Source organism: Sus scrofa, chromosome 2, assembly GCF_054392235.1.
Source record: "Sus scrofa isolate SSC_HxYL_T2T_F1_AM1 chromosome 2, Sscrofa_HxYL_maternal_Yorkshire_Landrace_v2.0, whole genome shotgun sequence".
NCBI lineage: Eukaryota > Metazoa > Chordata > Mammalia > Artiodactyla > Suidae > Sus > Sus scrofa.
Genome location: NC_139384.1, coordinates 82,323,228 through 82,345,700, shown reverse-complemented (window position 1 = coordinate 82,345,700; position 22,473 = coordinate 82,323,228). Strand labels below are relative to the sequence as shown.

Genomic DNA, 22,473 nt, shown 5'->3' with positions numbered 1-22,473 from the left:
GCAGCCCATGAAGTAAAGGAGATAAAAGACTGGAAGAAGACAGGTCATTAGTGTAAGTGGTTCATGGCAGTCCCAGGCAGAGATGGTCTGTTCTTTGCTGTCTCTAACCTTGAACTTGTAGGATCTGGGACTGGGGTCCAGCACAATTTCCCTGATGTGCTCAAATCCCACTCCACACGCTGGGCGGGTTTCCAGCTCAGCCCTGAAGCCTTGCGTGGGTTAACACGGCTACACCCTCCCTCACCAGGGGGAGAGGGGAGGAGGAAGGGGAGGAGAAGAAAATTCCAGAAGGCAATAGTGCCAAGATATGGGGAGTGTCTGGTTTCATCGGGAGTCTTCAGAGCGTGTCCTCACGCTGGGAGGGTGAGAACCGTGAACTTGCAGACAGGCAGACCTCTTCTTTTCGTGCTTTGCAGGTACAGTGCTGTTTTTACCAATCAAAAGTTTGGGGCGACCCTGCGTGAAGCAGATCACTAGTGCCGTTTTGCCATCAGCATTTGCCCACATCTCTGGGTCACGACTTGGTGATTCTTGCACTATTTCAAATGTCTTTGTTTTTACTCCATTTGTTACCGGTGATGTGTGTTTAGCGATCTCAGCCGTTATTATTGTAATGGTGTGGGCATTTCTTAGCAATAAAATATTCTTTAGTTAAGATCTGTACATTGTTCTTTAAGACTAGATTTCTTCTTTACTTTTTATAGAAATATTGATTGAAAATGTTGTGTTCTACTACTACGTAAAATAGATGATTAATAAGAACCTATTGGATAGCACAGGAAAATCTACTCAACAGTGTGTAAAAACCTGTACAGAAAAAAAAAGAATGGATATCCTTACACGCATAACTGATTCACTTTGCTGTACACCTAAAACGAACACAACATTGTAAGTCAACTCTACTCCAAGAAAACATTTTTTAAATGTAACGTATGTATAACCGAATCACTTTTTTTTGCTATACCCCTGAAACTAATACAACACTGTAAATTAACTATGCTTCAATTTAAAAGAAGAGAAAAAAAAGAATATAGGTCTGTGTAACTGAATCACTTTGCTCTGCACTTGAAACTAACACAGCACCGTAAATGAACTATCCTGCAATTTAAAAGAAGAGAAAAAAGAATAGAAAAGAATATGCATGTACATATAACTGAATCACTTTGCTGTATACCTGAAACACACGCAACATTGTGAATCAACTATACTTCAGTTAAAAAATAGAAAAAAAGTATCTCAGGTGGGGGGGCAAAAGCAGATCAAATGTGCGTAAAAACGGTCCCTCCCCCCGCCTCTGCCTGCACTCACCTTTGAGGCAATAATCCAGTTCATACAGCTCACTGTCCTCCGCCTGCCTCTCCCAGAACACCAGGTAGTGTGTGATGTTGCCGTTGGGGTCAGAGGGGGGCTTCCACTTCAGAATGATCTGGGACGAGGAATTAGAAACCGAGATGGGATCCAGGGGGACGGAAGGATCTGAAAGGAGAAAGGAGACCAGAAGGTCCACCGTGAGGAGGAGGGTGTGAGCCTTCGGCTGAGAGTGAGAGGGAACACCCAAGCTAGAGGAATCCTGAAGATGTTCTCTGCAGTGCTATTTAACACCCGAGGAAACTGGAGAGCTGTGGAACGCCTGCCCAGGACCAGCATGGGTTACAAAATTCCAATTCAGGCGGACCATAGGGAGGTTTCATGTTTCACCATTTTTGCAACAAACGTTACCACGCTCCAACTCAACATCAACCTTTCTCTGGTCTGGGCACTGGAGGGGCATGGTAGGAATGGACAAAGTTGCATTTTCCAGTTAACATTTGCCTCAAACCGAATCCGGTCAGGGGGGAGATTTTGGCAGTAGGATGTCATTCAGTCCTGTCACTGAGCTGGAAGCCCATCGAACATCCCTCAAAATGCACCATCTTTGGGCTCCACAAAACCTTCCCTTCGAGAGTGGAGGTGGCTGAGGAGGTTGGTGAGAGGTGGGGGTGGAGGGTCTTGAGGCAGAGGATCCAGTGTGTACAAAAGCCAGGAAGTTGGAAGTTTCTGGAAACTCTAAGTCCTCTGGAAGTGCCAGAGGATACAGGACCAGAGGAAAGCAGCTGAAAAAGTTGGGGCTGAGTCATAAATTTTGGACTCTATCCTATACAACAGGATTTCTTACTCTCAGCACTATCGACTTGTGGGGCTAAAGAGGTCTCCGCTGTGGGGACCGTCCTGTCCCTTGTCATATGTTGACCAGGATCCCTGGTTCCCATCCTCTAGGCACCAGTAGCCCCACCTCCCCAGTCATGAAAACCAAAAATGTCCCCATTTACCACCATCTTCTATGACATTGGTTGGACAGGACCTGTGTTTTATGAAAATATAACGAAATTGCTGTCAAATACTCCAGTAAAATGGAGGGAAGCAGTGCAGGGGTGAAACACAAATGGCAAAATATTGAAATCGAAGCTGCTAGATGGGCACGTGGGGGGAGGGTGTCTTTTTTTCCTCCTTTTGTAAATATTTGAAAATTTTCCACAATGAGAAGAAGAAATGTGTTCCCTCTGGCATCTTTTTGCTAGTGCTTCATCGTCTGATATGATAAACCTCCAGGCCCAGCTCTTTTAAAAGCTAAAAACCATGCAAAAAGTTAAAAAAGAAAAAAAAAAAAAAAGCATTTCTTATGACATCACCAGGTCAGCCTGTTCAAGGCAAGACGTCTGGGTCACACACAAATTTGTATCCACAAGACATGCTTACTTGTGGCATCTGTCTGGACGTAGATGATGTCACTCTTGGCTCCATAGGTGCGTCGTTCATCAGAAAAGGTGACCAAAGTCTTGACAAAGATGGCATACTGGGTCCAGGGCTTGAGACCACGCATCAGCCACCCAGGATGGTTCTGGGACTTGGGGTCATTGGACCTCGTAGGCGGGTCAATGTCCACCACCGTCCAGCTGTTGGAGCCACACGCATCCTGCCCGTCAAACTCCGTCACGTTCTGATAAGGGCTTTCACAACGAAATAAGAAAAGGCAGTTACCATTTCTCAACTAGAGCTCTGCAGAGCAAAGAGATGTGGCGGGGGGGAAGTTACCTCCCACGGGGTTGCATCCTGTTCACCAAGATCTTCTGCCACAAGGAGAAAGGACTCCGGGACAGCCAAAGGAAAAGAGACCTCTTCCCTTACTTTCCCAGTAATAGCAAGAATCTATTCTCAGAGTTCGCATGGAGGCTCAGCAGTAATTAACCGACTAGCATCCATGAGGATGCAGGTTCGATCCCTGGCTCCACTCAGTGGGTTAAGGATCTGGTGTTGACACAAGTTTCGGTGTGGGTCGAAGATGTGGCTCGGATTCCGCATGGCCATGGCTGTGACATAGGCTGGCAGCTGCAGCTCTGATTTGGCCCCTCGCCTGGGAACTTCCATATGCTGTAGGTACGGCCCTAAAAAACAAACAAACAAATCAAAAAGGGAATCTCTTCTCACTTTCCCAGTAAGAATCATGATAATGATGATAATACCAACTACTGGAGTGACAGATAAGTGTACACGAGAGGAGGTATATGAATTCTCATCCCATAATACACCTCGAGTGATAGAAAAATTATTCATATTAATATGATCACCACTTCCATTGTCTCCCTTTAAAATTTCAGCACAGGAGTTCCCATCATGGCTCAGCAGTTAGCAAATCTGACTAGCATCCATGAGGACTCAGGTTCGATCCCTGGCCTTGCTCAGTGGGTTAAGGATCCGGTTGCCATGAGCTGCGGTGTGGGTCACAGCTGCAGCTTGGATCCTGCGTTGCTGTGGCTGTGGCGTAGGCTGGCCGCTGTAGCTGTGATTTGACCCCTAGCCTGGGAACTTCCATATGCTGCAGGTGTGCCCTAAAAATAAAAAAAAATAATAAAAATAAAATAAAATTTCAGCACTGTTGTATATTCAGCAGGACTAGGTGTTACTCAGAGGGGACAGAGTTTCAATGTGGGATGGTGAATCAATTCTGGACGGTGAGGACAGTGGCACAGCATCACGAATGTACTTAATGCCACTGAGCTGTGCACGTGAACAGAGCTGACATGGTCAATTTTATGTGATTTGTTTTATCACAATTCTTTAAAGGTTGGGGAAAAAAATACAGAATAGATTTTTTTAAAAAATCAACTTTGAAACACCAAGTGGACAGAGTGGCTTTTGGTTGAGGATGTCTGGCAAGCTGTCTAGAGCAGAACCAACATGGCATATTGCTCTAGGAAACTGCCCGATCTGGACCTCCAGAGGAAATCTGCCTGCTTCTATTCCTGGCTTTCCACAAAAGGAATGTTACTGACATCGTTCACCATCCACTGGGTGAGATCCCCCCAAAGGAACCTCCGATATTTATTCCGAGAGTAAGAAGGAGACAGAGAGGAACTCCATAGGGGAACTTCTGAGCACACAGGCACCCAACACACCTCTTTCCTCTCCTACTTACGCCTCTTTGTAGAAGAGCATGAACCCCAGGAGGTCTCGGAAGTCGGGGGGCCAATACGGCTCCCACTTCAGCAAGATCTTGTCATAAGATGTCCGAATGTAAGAAAATTTAAGTAACTCATTTTCACCTAGAAATATTAAAAAACAAAGCAAAAAAACACACCCAATATCAGAATGGAATAATTTGCTTCAGCCCAAATCAGGAGAGCCTGGACTTCCAGGAATATCTATTGAGGAGTCAGATGGCCACATGCTATTCCCTTGAGAGGTCCCATTTCCACCTGCCTCTCCCAGTGTTCAGAGGCAAGAGTAGGGAGTTCCTGCTGCAGCCTAGGGGGTTAAGGACCTGGCATTGTCTCTGTGGCAGCGGTGTGGCCCAGTGCAGTAGGTTAAAAGAATCCAGCGATGCCGCAGCTGTGGCGTAGGTGGCAGCTGCAGCTCAGATCTGATCCCTGACCCAGGAACTTCCATATGCCTTGAGTGTGGCAAAAAAAAAAAAAAAAAAAAAAAAAAAAAACAGGCAAAAAAGGACATGCAAGCCAATTACTTGACCAGATGCTCAACTGGAGAACCTCAGTCAGCACCAGCACCAGAAGGACAAATGGCCAACAGTTCCTGGAGAAAGGGACTTTCAAGGGTAACATTTGTCCTGAAACAATTTTGTCTTGTATGGTAACTTTCATGCCTCCAGTACAAATGGACACAAGCCAAGTGGGTTTGGAGAGTGGACGGACCATTATGCCTTAGAGTGACACTTCCTTGGAGAGACGGAGCCTTGGAGAGAATAATTCCCTCTGCCTGGAATATAAGCCCTCCCTTAAGCTCCACCCCAACCCTGGTCTCTCCCTCCCCTGAATACCCACAGCTTGGGCCATGTTGTTCCATAAGGAACAAACTTCCCAGGAAGGTATCATGGAAGCCATGGCACCTCAGTGCTCAGCTATCCCTTCCAGAGAAACCCTGTCTGAGGAGGGCAGTCAGCCAACAGTCTCCAATGGTAGTAACTGCAGAAGCTGCTGAAGCATTTGAGCCCAAGGCTATATAGAAGGCAGGTGAAGAGTTCCCATTGTGGTGCAGCAGAAATGAATCCAACTAGGGGGATTCTGGTTCCATCCCTTGTCTCACACTCAGTGGGTTAAGAATCTGGTGTCTCCATGAGCTATGTATGATATAGGTGGCAGGTGGCAGATGTGGCTCGGATCCTATGTTACGGTGGCTGTGGTGTAGGCCGGCAGCTGCAGCTCTGATTTGACCTCTAGCCTAGGAACTTCCATATGCTGTGGGTGCAGCCCTAAAAAGCAAAAAAAAAAAAAAAAAAAAAAAAAGCAGGTGCCATTCATTCATTCATTTGATGCTTATGTGGCATCTTCTAGGATGAGGCACTATATTTGGTATTTAGCAAAGAGATCAGATGTATAACAACTGTCCTTAGTATTTCAGAAAGCCTATCACCCACAGAGTTGTTTCAGCTCATTGAGGGGGGAAGTGACACTCCCCCTGGGGCCCCAGTGTGGTGGGGGATGAGGAGGGCAGCCATGTTATCTGATCGGGGCCTGGCCACTTACAGGACGCCTGGTCCCCATTGGTCTTCAGGGCAATATCATTTCTCTCCTGGCGCCCCTTGGTTCCAGAAACTTCCTCCATCTTGTGAATTTCCGACAAGCAGAGTTTGGGATTATAATGGAAGAAGAGTTTCCCCTGAGTGATGGTGAGGTTGTGTTTGCTCCAGTCCCACAGTTGCCTTAGGTTCTGGTTGTCCAAGGCATAGAAAGAATAGTTCCTATGGAAACATACACACATACCGAATCATTCATCACCTGGTCATCTGCAACTCCAAGATGGCAGCACTGTTGCTCAAGCTGGTCTCATTCAGGGCTCCGCCCCCTGTCCTAACCACTCGCTTGACACATACTTGTCGTAATTTGAATGGAGGGTAGGAGGGACAGGGGAAGTGAAGGAAGTCTTCATGGCCTTCACGGGAAGATATCTGAGCTTTGTCTTGGTGGGAAGGAAGGTAGGACTGTGATGGTTTGCAATATGGGTTTGGCAAAGGGGAAAACCTGAAGACACTTGAACTGGGCCCAGGGGAAGAAGAGAGTAGCCTTCTCTGGCCAAGAGAGGCCGGGCAAGGCTGAAGAGCTGCAATGGGCCAAACCCTCTAGTATACTGCATGCCAGACCAAGACCAAGGACACGTGACCTTTCACCGTGGGGGTGGGAAGGGGAGGTAACCACTGAAGGTTTTATAACTCAGTAAGTCAATTCAACTTGTGCCTTAGAACTATTAGTGGGCCACCAGCACATGATGAACGGGAAAAGGGCTGTGTCTAGACCTGTGTTATCCAATACAGAAACCACTAGCCACTTCTAGTTTGGGCACCTGAAATGTGACCATTCAGAACTGTACCAGAAATACAAAGACTTGGCATGCCAAAGAAAAAAATGTAAAAAACCTTTATACTTTTTTTTTTACTATTAAGTCCATGTCAAAATAACATTTTAGATGTAATGGGTTCAGTAAAATGCATTATGAAAATTCCTTTCACCTATCTCTTTTAAAGTTTTTTAGATGTGGCTACTAGAAAATTGAAAGTCTCGGAGTTCCCGTCGTGGCGCAGTGGTTAACGAATCCGACTAGGAACCATGAGGTTGCGGGTTTGGTCCCTGCCCTTGCTCAGTGGGTTAACGATCCGGCGTTGCCGTGAGCTGTGGTGTAGGTTGCAGACACGGCTTGGATCCCAAGTTGCTGTGGCTCTGGCATAGGCCGGTGGCTACAGCTCCGATTCAACCCATAGCCTGGGAACCTCCATATGCCGCGGGATCGGCCCAAGAAATAGCAACAACAACAACAACTAAAAACAAAAAGACAAAAAAAAAAAAAAGAAAAGAAAAGAAAATTGAAAGTCTCTACAACTTGCATTATGTTTCTGTCGAACAGCAAAGAGGTCTTGCAACAATCTAAATAAAAGGTCTGAGCCAAAAAAAAAAAAAAAAAGGCAGCTTTATGGCTAAATAATATGTACATATTATTAAATAAATATGAAATTCATTTATTACTAGATAAATATATATACACCACATTTTCTATACCCATGCACCCACTGAAGGACACTTAGTTTCTTTCCATATCTTGGCAAAAATCCCTTGGTTTTTCTAACTCACAGACTTCCTAGTGAGGCCACAGATAGAGCATCAGGCCCACATACCCAATTTCCAACGTCTCCCCTCGGATCAGACGCAACTTCCGGAAGAAGGAAAGTGACACGAGGGCATAGGATCGGCGGATTTTCAGGTACCCTGAAATCTCCTCAATGAGTCCAAGGTTGGCCTCTAGTTCGGCTGCCAGGTTGTCTAAGGAAAGGAGAGAGGACCCAGTGCGTTTCTACCAAAATATTTTACCTTTCCCATAATTCCCCACAGTGAAGAGTTAACCTCCCAGCTGAAAATGATTTTGACACGTTCTGCTCAAAATACACCTAAGAGGCAGAGTTGAGTAGTTATGATGGAGACCGGGCTGCCTGCAAAGCTGATTGTATTTCTCATAAGGCCCTTCTGAAGAAAAACTTGCTGACCCTTGATCCTTCTGTCACCCTGCTTTGCTTTTCTTTCTGAGCCTGGACCCCTGCCTGGGTTTACATTATATGTTAATTTGTTTATTTGCAAAATCCACCACAAACAAAGTTTGCCTCCTTAGCCACGAGTATTCAATAAATGTTCCCAGAATAAACAACCAGAGGAATGCCTTTTAGCCTGTGGCGGAATTTCTGGAAACAAGGCCCTCAGACCTGCAAGAGGGTGCATTGCCTGCCTGTTACAAATTCAAATTCCTGGAGTTCCCACCGTGATGCAACAAGATCAGCAGGGTCTCTGGAGCACCAGGACTCAGATTCGATCTCCAGCCGGGCACAGTGGGTTAAAGGATCCAGCATTGTCACAGCTGTGGTGTAGGTCATAACTGGGGCTCAGATCTGGCCCCTGGCCTGGGAACTCCATATGCCACGGGGTGGCCAAAAAAGAAAAAAAAAAAGCAAATTCCTGATGTGCCAGCTCCCAGCTTGGAAAGATCAGAGGAGGTGGAGGGGTGGGGGGTGAGCAGACTGAGCTGTGAACTTCAGGTTTGGAAGCAAACTCCGTGCGTGACTCCACTTGTGGGTATTAAGGCTGTTCTCCTTCTCTGCTCCCTGGGATCGTGGCAGGTGCCCCCCACCCCCACCCAAGAGCACTCACTGCCTCCTCGAATGTTGATGATTAGGCTCCCGTTGATAATGGTGCAGCCTCGGAGCTCCTGGGCGGATGTCACTGAGTCGATGGTCTTCTCGCCTTCCAGGAGGTGACACACTTTGGGACAGGGGCCTAGGCACGGAGTGCACATCAAGCTGCAGAAGGAGTGGAGAGAGAGAGAGGTCAGGGCACCCAGGAGCGCTCTCTCTCTCTCTCTCACACACACACACACACACAGACACACACACACACAGAGCAGAGAATGTGCTGCACAGGGTCCCAAGTGGCCATAAGTCAGGGTGCTTCAACCACAGCACTGTTGACATTTGGGCAGGAGAATTCTCCCTTAGGTGGGGAGCTGTCCTGCCCATTAGCGATTTCGAGCAGCATCCCTGGGCTCCGCAAGCTCCTTGCCAGCAGCACCTGCCACCCAAGGCAGGACAGTCAAAAACATCTCCAAACATTGTCTCCTGGTGGGGTGGGGAGGGGCAAATGACCCCCAGGTCATGATAGGTTATGGCATTTCTTGTGGTGGCAGGTCTCTAGCTTCACCCTGAAGTCAGGGAACTCATGCCTTTACCTCAAAATGATAGGGCTCCTGCCTAACCCCCACAGTGATCCACTCTGCATCCTGTGGAGAATCACTTTCTACCCCATAGACATGAAATCAACCTTCCCCCCTTCCCTGTTTGCCCATTTCCATTCCCCTCTGACCTTAAAAGAACTTAATTATAGGAATGTGATCCACAGGCAGTTTGACCCGACTTACACTCTCCTAAATGCACATCATGCCTTGCCCAACCTGTGGATTCTTTTGCTAGATCAAAAGAGGTACGAATGGGGAGTTCCCATCATGGCTCAGTGGTTAACAAACCCAACTAGGATCCATGAGGATGCAGGTTCGATCCCTGGCCTCGTTCAGTGGGTTAAGGATCCGGCGTTGCCATGAGCTGTGGTGTAGGTTGCAGATACAGCTCAGATCCCACATTGCTGTGGCTGTGGTGTAGGCCGGCAGCTGCAGCTCCAAATCAACCCCTAGCCTGGGAACCTCCACATGCTGTTGGTACAGCCCTAAAAAGCAAAAAAAAAAAAAAAAAAAAAAGAAGAAGAAGTAAGAATGAAGAGTTAAGCAGTTTAAAAATAACTAGATGTCTACCCCCAAAAGCCCTCTTAGTGATCCTGCAGGCAGATCATGCAGGCAAGATAACATCTGAAGAGAGAGTCAGCCAGTCTACATGCCACGGAGAAAAATGCAGAACCCAACCTCCTGCCTCCATGGTTCACTGAGATTTCCACACCCGACAACCCCCCTTTACAAACTGCCATGGCTGAGCAGAATCTTCAGAGTTGGTCTCTGGACATGAGTCCACCTTCTCCCCAGATTGTCACCTTCCTTTCTACTGAAACTTGCCTCTCGAATTATTGGCTTTTGAGTGGCAAGCAGTTGAACCTGAGTTGGGTAACAGAGGTAGGACTCATAGCATCACCTGGAACCCAAGGGATGCCTGATTACCATGGTGACGGGGATGATGCAGAACTTATGGACGTCACGTAGGACCCATTCTGTCGCTACGTGAAAGTGGCTGAGCTGATGCTGTTGCCCCCCCACACAACACACTGGTGGAACTTGGGCAGCTACTGTGAGATGATGGGGCATTTGCTCTTTTGTGTGGGGCTTGACATGGCCACACAACTATATATGAGACTATACAACCTATGAGCTATAACTACAACCTCACATTTGACAGTGGGTGGCCGGAGGCAGACTGGCTTTGCCTTCTCGCAGCCTAATGTTCTCAAATGTGTAGCCCCAAGGAGTCCTTTGGAAATCAGCCCTCCCCTACACAGGGTCTCTGAGGTCAGTTCTTGACTGGCACAGCCCTCCTAGGTCCAGGCAGGACGCAAAATCCAGGCCAGGCTGAGCAACATCTTCCATCCCCGTGGGAGTCAGAGGTGGGCACAAGTTCATCCAGGGAAGGTTTTGCTAGAACTTCCTGAAAGGAGAAATTGTCCTCCTTCTGGAGTACCTAAGAGGGTATTGCTATACTACTAACATGGGGCAAGGCGTGAGGGAGAGGCTGTCTGAGAACAAAATGACAGAGAGAAAAATAAAGTTTGGGGTGCAAAGAAAATGATCGTGTTCATCCCTTGAGCTCCTGGTACAGCTATACCTGAGGCTCTTTCCTAAACTCTTTGGTTACAATCACCAATAAACTCCTTTAATATTGCTCAAGCCAGTTTGAACTGGGATTCTGGTGCATGAAACCTCAATATTCCCAACTGATACATTCTCAAGGTCTGCGTCCTCCTCTGTGAAAGAGAAACAATAAGAGTACCTGCCTCACAGGGCAGGTGGTGATGAGGACGAAATGATATCCACCACCTAAAGCACTAGGCACAGAGAAAACAAAAATTGTTTGTCTTTGGCTATGATGATCATGTTTTACTAATGATATCATTGATGCTCCTGCTGTTATTTCCACACCCCTGCATATTCTATTCGATTCTTCAGAAAGGTCTTTTATTATTTGGTATAATAAAGAACACATCCGGTCTTTGCCCCAGGTCCTGGCACAGAGCTTCAAAAGCCCTTGGAATTTCCTGAGTGACAGCAGCATCTTTGTTTTGCTAATGAGGTGACTTTGCTTGAGGGGGGAGGGGTTGGAGGGGGTGGGGGGCGCCGCTTGCTTCAGGATGGGGCTGGTCACCAGAAAGACTAGATGTGTGACTGGAGAGTTTCCTCAACCATATGCCCTCCGGAGGAGAGGGGGGCTGGAGTTCAAACCTGTGGCCAGTGGTTCAGGCCATCACATCGATGTAATAAAACCCCAATGAAAACCTTGGACACCACCAACTCAGTCAATTATTCTGGCTGGTGAACCACTGAGGTACTGAAAGGCTGATGTCTGATCCCACGAGGGGATGGGAGCCCTGAGCCTGGAACCCCCAGCCCTCACTCCCTGTGCACTCTTTTTGTTTGTTTTTGTCTTTTTTAGGGCCACTTCTGCAGCATATGAAGATTCCCAAGCTAGGGGTCGAATCAGAGCTGCAGTTGCTGGGTGGGGCCGGGGATCAAACCCGTTTCCTCATGGATACTAGTTGGCTTCGTTACCGCTGAGCCACAACAGGAATTCCTAAAGCTGTCGTCCTAAGGGCCAGGCATGAAGCTTTGGGACAGCCAAGGCATCTATTTCAAAAGACACCCATCTTGAATAAATGTAAAGCCAGCTCTATGTCACAGTCACTAGCAAAACAACCAGATAAGGAATCAGGTGGCCCCCACCCAGGTTTCTTTCAGAAACCCTAGGAAACCTAGATAACCAAACCCTTGATGGACCCCGCTTTTCCCTTCCTGTGCCCTAATTTCTGCTCTTAAGCTCGCCCACCCCCTGTTTATTTTAAGGCTACACCCTGTGGCATGTGGAAGTTCCCAGGCCAGGGGTTGAATTGGAGCTGCAGCTGCAGGTCTACACCACAGCCAGAGCAACGAGGGATCTGAGTCATATCTGCAACCTAGGCTGAAGCTTGTGGTGACACAGGATCCTTAACCCACTGGGCAAGGCCGAGGATGGAACCCACATCATTAACAGAGGCAACACTGACTCCTTAACCTGCTGAGCCACAACGGGAACTCCTTAAGGGTGAATCCATAAAACCCTAGACATCCCACCCCAGGATCCTAATAAAAGCAGCCCCCCATGTGTTCCTCTCTTTCTCTTTCTCTCTCCCTCCCTCCCTCTCTCTCTCTCTCCTTTTCTCCTTCCCTCCCTCTCTGCCTCTCTTCCTCCCTCCCTCCCTTCTCTCCTGTCTCCATCTCCCCAGCACCTCACTATGTGCCTCTCCCGTAACAGATCTTGTTCCTCCAAGTTTCCTGATGGTTCCTTGATAAAGTGCATCCTAGGGTCAGAGTAAGAACAACAAGAGCCGCCCCAGCCATAAATAGGGGCCCTCCTCCTGGAGGAGAAACATCTGCAGACCTCACCACAAGTGCTGTGTGTCCTGGGGAACTCTGCGGGCATCCCTAACCCTGAGACACTTGGACCAACAGAACAGTAGAGTCTTTTTTTTCCCTCAGCCTTATGAGTTGTCCTAGCAAATTCTTGAATCCTGAGGGTTTGTAGGAGCTCCCAAATTTATAGCCAGCCAATCAGAAGTGGGGGTGGCAGGGGCCCCCCCAGATTGTGTCTAGCATTCCCCCAGATTATGTCTGGCATCTGAAGGAAAGCCAGTCTGGTGGAGGACCAAGCCTTTCACTTGCAGGTCTGATGCTAACTCCAGGGAGCTGGTGATGTTGAATTTGACTGCAGGACATCCAGCTGGTGTCAGAGCAGCTGGGATGGAACCTGAAGAGTGACCGAATATTTGAGTTCCTTTGTTGGGTCTACAAATATTCACTGAGCACTAATCATGTGATAGGGGATCCTCTGAACCAGGGGTAAGCAAACTACAGCCCAGTGGGCCAACTCCAGCTGGCCACCTGCTGTAAATAGCGCTATATGGGAACCCAGCCACACCCATGGCTTGCATATCATCCATGGCTACTCTAAGGCCAGAGAAGAATAGCTGCCACAGGGACCATATGGCCCCCAGAACTGAAAATGTTTACTATCTGGCTTTCTGCCAAAGCCAGTTGTAAACTACAGGCACACACGAGTGAACAAACGACCAGCTTTCCCTGTGGGAAATCCACATGTTCTATTCAGTCCTTCCCACCAAGAAGCAGAACCGGCTTCCTCATCCAGTGAATCGGGGCTTGGCCTGATGAATTGCTTTCGCCAATGGGACATTAGCAAATGCGCTACAGCCAAGGCTGAAAAAGTACTTCCACATTAAAGCATGCCCATCCCAGCTACACGTGGAGCAGGGCCCCAGCCACCCATGCAGGATATGAGAGGCTAGCCTGTCCTGTACAGTCAGAGCTGACCCAGCCTGAGCCAGAAAAACTGCCAGTTAACCCACAAAATAATGAGAAGCCCTAAATGGGCATTGTTTTACTAAATGCGGGGTGGTTTGTTACACAGCAAGAGCTAGCTGATATGCTTGTGAAGTGTTTAGTCTTATTGGGGCAAATTAATATGTTGACAATTAAAATATCAGCCAGTTGACAGAGTTTCCATAGTAGCTCAGTGGTAATGAAACCAACTAGTATCCTTGAAGATTCGGGTTCAATCCCTGGCCCTGCTCAGTGGGTTAAAGATCTGGTGTTGCCATGAGCTGTGGTGTAGGTTGCAGACACAGCTCAGATCCCACGTTGCTGTGGCTGTGGTGTAGGCCAGCAGCTGCAGCTCTGATCTGACCCCTAGTCTAGGAACTTCCATGTGCCTCAGGTACAGCCCTAAAAAACAATATATATATCTCAACTAGTGGAGTTCCCGTTGTGGGGGAGAGAGAGAGAAAGAGGGGAACACCTGGGAGTCTGCTTTTATTAGGATCTGAGGGTGGAATGTCTAGGGTTTTATGGGATAACTCTGTAAAGCTTAAGGAGTTCCCATTGTAGTTCAGCGGGTTAAGAACCCAATATTGTCTCTGTGAGGACTCGGGTTCAACTCCTGGCCTCACTCAGTGTATTAAGGATTTGGTGTTGCTGCAAGCTGGGGCATAGGTCACAGCTGCAGCTCCAGTTCAGCCCCTAGCCGGGGAACTTCCATATGCCACAGGTGCAACCATAAAGAGAAGGAAAAAATTATATATATAACATTAGATCTCATATATATAATTATATATATTCATATAATATATATAATTATATATAAAATTATATATATATAATCATGAAATCACAATGTATATATCATGAAAATGAAATGATGAAAATGCCATGAAAAGAGTTCCAATGGGGGGATGTGCCCAAGAGGAGCTGGATGGCAAATTCAAACAGGGTAGTCACTCAGGGAAGGATTCTCAAAGGAAATGACTTTAAGCTGTGACCTGGATGACAAAGAGAAGCCAGCCATGCAAAGATCAAAGGGCAGAGCATGGGGGCGGGGATTGGGATGCTCCACACCCATCCACCCTTAACACACACCCCAAATATCCAATCCTTCTCATGCAAGATCACCCCGTGAGGGAGCACAGTGTGGCCGTAGACAGAGGGCAGGCCTCTTAATGAACGCCTGTGGGTTCCCAGACCTGTGCAGCAAAAACTTCAAGAACTGCTTCCCAGATAAAGCCACAAGAATGGAAGAAAACACATCTGGCCCTCCTTGATAGCAAACCACATTAGAAAACTCAATGGCACTCAAGTCTTTCACACAAGAAAAGAAAAGCTTCAGAAGGGGAAAAGAAATGCAAACCTATAAAGCAAAATTCCGCCACCCCAGGTCACAATCAACACCCTTCACTTTTGTCGTTCACTCAGTCAAGGTCCCAAGCACCACAGGACAAAGTGTCAGTATCCTCGGGCTTCAATCCCTGGGCCACTGCCATCAAAAGAGGTTGCTCTATTTTTCCAACATTACTTATGAGCCGAAAAAAATAGCTTTTACTGCAAGGCGATGTCTTTTTGACTAACTTCTCACCGGAAGATATTCATATCCATGCTTTATTTCCAACAGGAAAAAAAAAAAACAGAAATAAATCAAAAAGAATATGGTCATTTTCCCAAACTTACTGATAAACCGGCCCCCAAAAAAGAAAAAACAGAAAAAAAAAAGCTCTGTCTGGTGTGCCAAGGTGATTTATAGAAGCCTATTTTTGGTCAACAAAGTCACTTGATAGGTTTTATCAAAAATGAACAAAACAAAACACACTGTACTTACAGGTTCACAAACACTCAAAGAGAGGTCCCTAGGACCCGGAATAAAGATTGTTTTCCTTCCCACCCTCCCCACCCAGGGAAATAAAATTTCCCACCAGAACACTCTCGCTTGGCTAATTTTCAAGTCTGAAGAGGAAGATTTTTTTACGTAAGCAGGTCAGCTCAAGGCCCCTCGAGGTGCGTCTGCTTCTGGTTTGTTTTTGTGTCGTTTCGTGGGTTGTTTTCTTTTTCAGACCTCCACACAAAAACCAGGAAACAGATTTTTTAAAACTCGGTTACAGCCCTGAGACACCGGAATAGCTCATCTGAGACGCTAACAGTGTGAATAAAAAGTCTGAGAAGTGCGTAGGAAATCTGACTCACCCCTGGGACCGAAAAATCTGCTCTTTCTCACCCAAATAGTCGGAAATGGCTCCCTTGTACTGTCGTCAAAATGCAGTAAAGCCTTGAGGAAAATCTTAGAATTGAGTCCTTCCTCCTTGCATTCTGAGCTAATCTCAGGACACCTTCCAGCTCCAGCTTGGAGAAAACATTTTTTAAAAATCTGGGAGTTCCCACTTTGACTCAGTGGGTTAAGAACCTCACTCGTATCCATAAGGATGCGGGTTTGATCTCTGGCCTTGCTCAGGGGGTTAAGGATCGAGCGTTGTTGCCACAAGCTGTGACATAGAACACAGATGCCATTTTGATACCACATTGCTGTGGCTGTGGCGAAGGCCGGCAGCTGCAGCTCTGATTAGACCCCCCAGCCCAGGAACTTCCATATGCTGCAGGTGTGGCCATAAAAAAATGGAAAAAAAAATTTTTTTAATTTAAAAATCTGAGTTCTGATTCTTTTTTCTTTCTTTTGTTTTTTGGCTCCCCAGGGGTATATGGAGTTCCCGGGCCAGGGGTTGAATCTGCTACACCACAGGTGTGGCAACGCTGGATCCTAAACCCACTGTGCTGGGCTGGTAATCTCCCCTGCTAAATATTTGGCCATAATGCGAACTCCCCGAGTTCTGATCTTGATTGTGATAGACAGAGACATTCATGGGGACCATCAGACCATATAAAGGACCGAATCCAAAACCAAGGCCTTCTATTTCCGATGCTAAGCACAGAAAGCTTGAAAAATGGTATGCGATATGCCAAAAATATGTACCCTCTGGCCCTTTGCAAGAAGAAGTTTTGTCAACGTCTGCTCCAAAAGCCAGGGCCAAACACAGGTAGCAGGAATGGCACCCAAGAGACCCAAGCCTACCGCTAGTCACTGGTGGTTCCCTCACTCATAGCCACTTAACTCTAGGTTTTCACACAGTTTTCACAGGCAACACTCCCAACACCAACCCCAAGTTCCTTCCCCTCTTGGCTACCCGGCCCCACCTCAGCCCCAGAACCCATACCCCGGACTCACTTGCTGGAATTCATCGTGTACCCTGAGGGGCACTCAGGGATACACTTGTTGTTGTGAATGACGTACTGGTGGCAGCCCTGCCTCCTTGAGTTCTTGCATTTGTTGTGCAGGTCCTGGCAGAAGCTGAAGTTCACGCAGCGCCAGTCTTGGAAGTGGTAGTAGGGGGGCGGGCAGGTCTCCACGCATCTGCCGTCCAGGTAGAAGTTGCGGCAGGCCACGCACTTGGTGGGGTCGTCTGGCTCAGAGCAGTTGCCCAAACACTCGCTGTGACAGCAGAGGCCCTCAGCAGTGCAGCCGTGCGACTTACAGATGGTCGGGCACACTAGAGGGAGAAGCAAAACAGCTGGTCAGTGGCTTTGCCCAATTCCTGTCTGCACGACGGCAATTCTGGATGAGGGCGTGTGAGCCAAACAAAATAATAACAGCACTTGCTTTGCGCCAGGCACAACCATTAACTCACTTCAGCCCCCAAACCAGTGATGTGCTTGCCAATGTTTAATAATGTCCTCAGTGATGGGGGTCGGGCAGAGAGGTTCTGCTTTATAGCATTTGCCAATTACCCTGGTGTAAATAAATACCCCCATCATGGTCCCTTTCAAGCTACCCACACCTAAAGTTACTGCATGTGGAGCCAGTAAGAGATACATATTAGCACAGCATTAAACCATACCTCTATCACATAGATACAATAGTAGCAAGAATCCTCAAAGGCATATCTAGTAGAACAATGTAAGGAGATATTAAGAAATGAGTTTTGAGTATTGATTGCTTTCGTTTTTGTTTTGTTTTGTTTTGTTTTGGCAATGCCCAAGCAGGCACAAGTTCCCAGGTCAGGGACTGAACCTCACCACAGCAGTGACCCAAGCCACAGCAATGACAACGCCAGATCCTTAATGGGCTGAGCCACTAGGGAACTCCTACCTTGGTTCTTTTAACATAATTTGTTTCACTGTAAATTGATATCATTTAAATTTTAATAACAGCTTGTTTAAGAACCAGTCTACACATTTCCTGAAAATTACACAGTTGGCTCTAGCAAGCCAGCTCCAGCATGCAGATATATATCCGTAGATAAGCAGATACATCCCGATCTCTCCTTCCTCCACTTTACCAATGGGGAAACTGAGGCACAAGGAGGTTAAGCAAATAGCCCAAAGTTCATTTACTGCTTCAACAGACATCTGCTTGCACTGATCGAGATACTGCAGCCACCATGGGAACACAGTGGCCAAAAACCCTGCCTTCAGGACCACCTGGTCTAATGGAGGAGAGAGATTCATTATTTAAAAGCACAACTACCTACACAGCAAGCATCGAGATGGAGGTAAGCGGAGGTGGCATTTCTGCTGTGACCTGTGGGTGATTACAGATGGGGAAGAAGAGGGCTATGTACATGGAGAGGCAGAGGTTGTGCACGGATTTCGTGGGTTTCTTGTTTGATGCAACTGAACTTGTCCACTAACGGCTGGACACCACCCTGATTTCCTCCAGCCCCCCGCTTTTATTTTTTTAATGACTGCACCTGCAGCATATGGAAGTTCCCAGGCTAGGGGTCAAATTGGAGCTGCAACCGCCAGTCTACACCACAGCCAGAGCAATTCAGGATCCGAGCCTATGCTGCGGCTTGCAGCAATGCCAGATTCTTAACCCACTAAGTGAGGACAGGGATTGAACCCACATCCTCACGAAGACAATGTTGGGTTCTTAGCCCACTGAGCCACAATGGGAACTCCCCTCCAGCACCTTTTACACCCCCGCTTTCTCCCAACATCTCACCAATCATCACTTCCTGATTCCCCTGGACTTTGGTGCCTCAACATCTGGCCCTGGATCTCGAGGACCAGCCCTCCCTTCCCAGGCTGCCAGGGAAATTTGTCCCTGAACAGATGGCTTCCCCGAGGCTGGAAAGATCTCGGCCAGAGCAGAGGTTGTTCCCAGGGGCCCCTTCTTTGCTTCCTCCAGATATAGCTGGGAACACGGTTTGGAGACCGGGGAGTGTTCTTCACCCCACATCTTCAGGCCCTTTGATTTGCTGCTGTCAATATGACAGTCCATGTGGAACCATTGACTGGACCCAAGGAACTGAAGCGGCTTCTTAAGCCACATTCCCACATGAACAGTCTGATGGAACTTTCTGCAAGGATGGAAATGGTCTCGATCTGTGCTGTCCAACACAGTAGCCACTTCTCCCTGGTGGCTGTTGAGTGTGGTTCATGCAACGAGGAACCAAACTTTTTTTTTTTTTTTTCAATTGCGACAAAATATGCATAGCGTGAAACTGACCATCTTAACCATTTTCAAGTCCACAGCTCAGTGGCATTAAGCACATTCACCATGTGGTATAACCATCCCTACCATCCACCTCTAGGACCTTCTGATCTTCCCAAGCTGAAACTCCGTGCTGGTGAAACACGGACTCCCCCACCCCCTGGCCCCGACATCTAGGTCCTGTCTCTGTAGATCTGACTCCTCTACGGACCTGCTAAAGTGGAATCAGATAGTATTTGTCCTTTTGTGTCTGGCTGATTTCACTGAGCATCATATCCTCAAGGTTCATCCACAAGGTAGCAGGTGTCAGAAGTTCCTTTTGAAGAATGACAGAATTCCTGTTGGCAATATCATTGATGGGCACTTGACTATATCTTGATAAGGAGGAAAACTTATATACACAATCAGATGAATAATAAGCTTGAATTCTTGTAACTGCTTACATTTATTCAATGAAAGTCAATCACATACGTCAAGAAGGGGAGAATCCAAGCTTTGCAAAAATTCTTCCGCAAAATTTTCTAGGAGCTTTGGAGTTCTCTGGTGGTGCAGCGGGTTAAGACTTTGTCGTCGTTACTGCTGCAGCTCAGGTCACTGTTGTGGGGAGGGTTCGATCCCTGGCCCTAGAACTTCTACATGCCACTGGCATGGTCCCAAACATGTTTTTTTTTTTTTTTCTGGAATTTTAACTATCTCCAAGCTTTTCATGATCCAAAAGTGTTGGGCTGGGCTGGTGGGGGGGTACTATTGAATAAAAGATGTGAAATGTGCAAATAGTGATTAATAAAGAGATACGGTTTTGCCATTTTAAAAAATTTCTTTCCTTTTAAGGCTTAATACTGTTTCATTGTGTGTATATACCACATTTTGTTTATCTAGTCAACTGACAGGTTACTTAAACCATTTGCCTATTGTGAATAATGCTGCTGTGATCATGGGTGTACGAAATGTCCACTTTCAATTCTTTTTTTTTTTTTTTTTTTTTTTTTTTAGGGCCACACCTGCAGCATATGGAAGTTCCCAGGCTAGGGGTCAAATAGAGCTGCAGCTGCTGACCTACGCCACAGCCACAGCAATTCCAGATATAAGCCATGTCTGTGACCTACACCAGAGCTCACAGCAATGCCAGATCCTTAACCTATTGAGCAAGGCCAGGAATTGAACCCAAGTCCTCATGGATACTACTCAGGTGCCTTTCCACTAAGCCACAACGGAACGCCTGTACAGGTTTAAAAAGGGAATCATCTGGTCGACCTGCCTGGATTTCGGCCAAATCATATCTTGTAAGATTTTGATGGCCATTATTTTTCATAAAATCCAGATAATGTTGGCTTTTCTTTTATCTCTGGGGTGATCATGTTAGTTATTACAGCATGAAAAATGCCAGTGGGGAGAAGAGGCTGTGTGGTAATTTGTGCCCCCAAATGCAGATATTATTTCCCCAAATTTTGTAACTGAAGCTTTCTGCACTTTCTTTTTCTTTTCTTCTCTTTTCTTTTTTTTTCTTCTTCAATGGCCGCAACAGAAGCATATGGAGGTTCCTGGTCCAGGAACTGAATCTGAGCTGCAGCTGCAACTTACACCACAGCTGTGGCAATGCTGAATGCCACCCACTGCGCCGAGCTGGGGATGGAACCTGCACCTCCACATCAACTCGAGCTGCCGCCGTCAGGTTCTTAACCCACTGTGCCACAGCGGGAACTCCTGGGATTTCTCTTTTTAATTTTTTTGAGGAACCACCATCCCATTTTCCATAGCCGCTGTGCCATTTTACATGCCAAGTATACACGAGGCTCCAATTTCTACTGAGGAACCAAACTTTCAACGGCCTTTCACTTTTAATTTTTTTATCTTTCTTTTGGGGCCGCCTTGTGGCATATGGAGTTCCCAGGCCAGGGATCAGAGTTGAGCCACAGCTGCGTCTTAGGCAGCTGCAGCAACACAGGATCCTTAGCCCACTGTGCTGGATGGGGTATCGAACTTTCATTTCAGTGCTGCAGAGATCCTGCTCATCCCATTGCGCCACAGCGGGAACTCCTCAGTTTTAATCTTATTAGCCACGGCTGGCTACTGGTTTTAGAATAGCACAGCAGAGGCTTAGAGAATACAAATAAACTCCTTACCAAAGCTACAGGTGTCATGTGTCTTGTGCCTGCTGGCCTCTCTGAGTCCTCCTCGCAGCCCCAGGCAGCAGCCACTCCAGCCTCCTTCCTGGCCCTCCCACAGCCAGCCTCAGCCCTACCTCAGGACGTTTGCATCTGCTGCTCTGGCTTATTCCCATATCCTCCTCGACCTTCAGGTCTCAACCCCTTAGAAAGACCTCCCCTGACCTCCCTTGGAAGTCACTCTCGCCTTCTCAAAACCACTTTGAACACATGAGCTTATAACATTTTTCCTTCAGCACATTATCACTCTTGAAAGTTATCTGGGGCGCTTGTTGACTGTCTGTCTACGAAGCTAGGGGCCAGGGCCACGATGGCTCCATTTACACACACTCCTAGGACAGGGCCTTGCACCCAGCAGGGATTCAGCAGAACCATGTCCAAATAGACAGAGAGGAAGCCAGAGAAAGGCCTTTGGGGCTGTTCTAGGTCCCCAGTGTTTAGCCAGGGGCTCAGGAATTGACCCAAGAACTCTCAGTTGCAGGAGCTCCACAAACACCATGCAAAATTACAGGGAAATTTTGGAGCACCTATGCATAGGTGCATATTCTGATTCTCTACATGGATCCAAAAAGAAGGAAGAAGTTGTTCATCAGAGCAGGCTGGGGTTAACCTACCAATGTTGGTGTCAGCTTTTTACAGTTTATATACCTCCTTCCCCTTAGGTCTATTTTTTTTTCTTTTTGTCTTTTGACTTTTTAGGGCCTCACCCACAGTATACAGAGGTTCCCAGGCTAGGGGTTGAATCAGAGCTATAGCTGCCGGCCTACACCACAGCCACAGCAATGCGGGATCCGAGCCGCATCTGCAACCTACACCACAGCTCACGGCAATGCCGGATCCTTAATCCACTGAGCGAGGCCAGGGATCGAATCCACATCTTCATGGATACTAGTCGGGTTGGTTAACCACTGAGCCACGATGGGAACTCCTCCTTTTAGATTCTTACTTAATTCTAACAAAGACCCTGCCAGGGAACGAGACGCCTCTCCTCGGCTGAGACGCCACGGGGCCACAACCAGAACTTTGATCTTCTGGCTCTGAACCCGACATTCCTGGGCCCAAAGAAGGTCACGGCTGTCCACAGGGTCCACCTAGCTGGGTGTGTGTGTGTGTGTGTGTGTGACATGCACACAGCTTTCCACGCCACAAGCACGCCAGGAAGCGTTCTCTAAAAGACCAGAGACAGCCTGAGTTTTCTTGCCTGAACAATGGCAA

At 47.3% G+C, this 22,473-nt stretch overlaps 1 protein-coding gene across 4 annotated transcripts in view; it reads right to left on the bottom strand.

Annotated features, from left to right (window-relative positions):
• The window catches only part of INSR (insulin receptor), a 142,729-nt gene that overhangs the window by 40,403 nt on the left and 79,853 nt on the right, over window positions 1-22,473 (bottom strand). For all 4 annotated transcript variants that reach the window (XM_021083940.2, XM_021083941.2, XM_021083942.2 and 1 more), the window contains exons 3-9: window positions 16,826-17,147; window positions 8,679-8,827; window positions 7,658-7,802; window positions 6,018-6,232; window positions 4,454-4,580; window positions 2,737-2,987; window positions 1,309-1,476 (exon numbers count right to left, since the gene is read on the bottom strand). In XM_021083940.2, coding sequence (XP_020939599.1) covers window positions 1,309-1,476; window positions 2,737-2,987; window positions 4,454-4,580; window positions 6,018-6,232; window positions 7,658-7,802; window positions 8,679-8,827; window positions 16,826-17,147 — 1,377 coding nt within the window. The remainder of the gene's footprint in view (window positions 1-1,308; window positions 1,477-2,736; window positions 2,988-4,453; window positions 4,581-6,017; window positions 6,233-7,657; window positions 7,803-8,678; window positions 8,828-16,825; window positions 17,148-22,473) is intronic.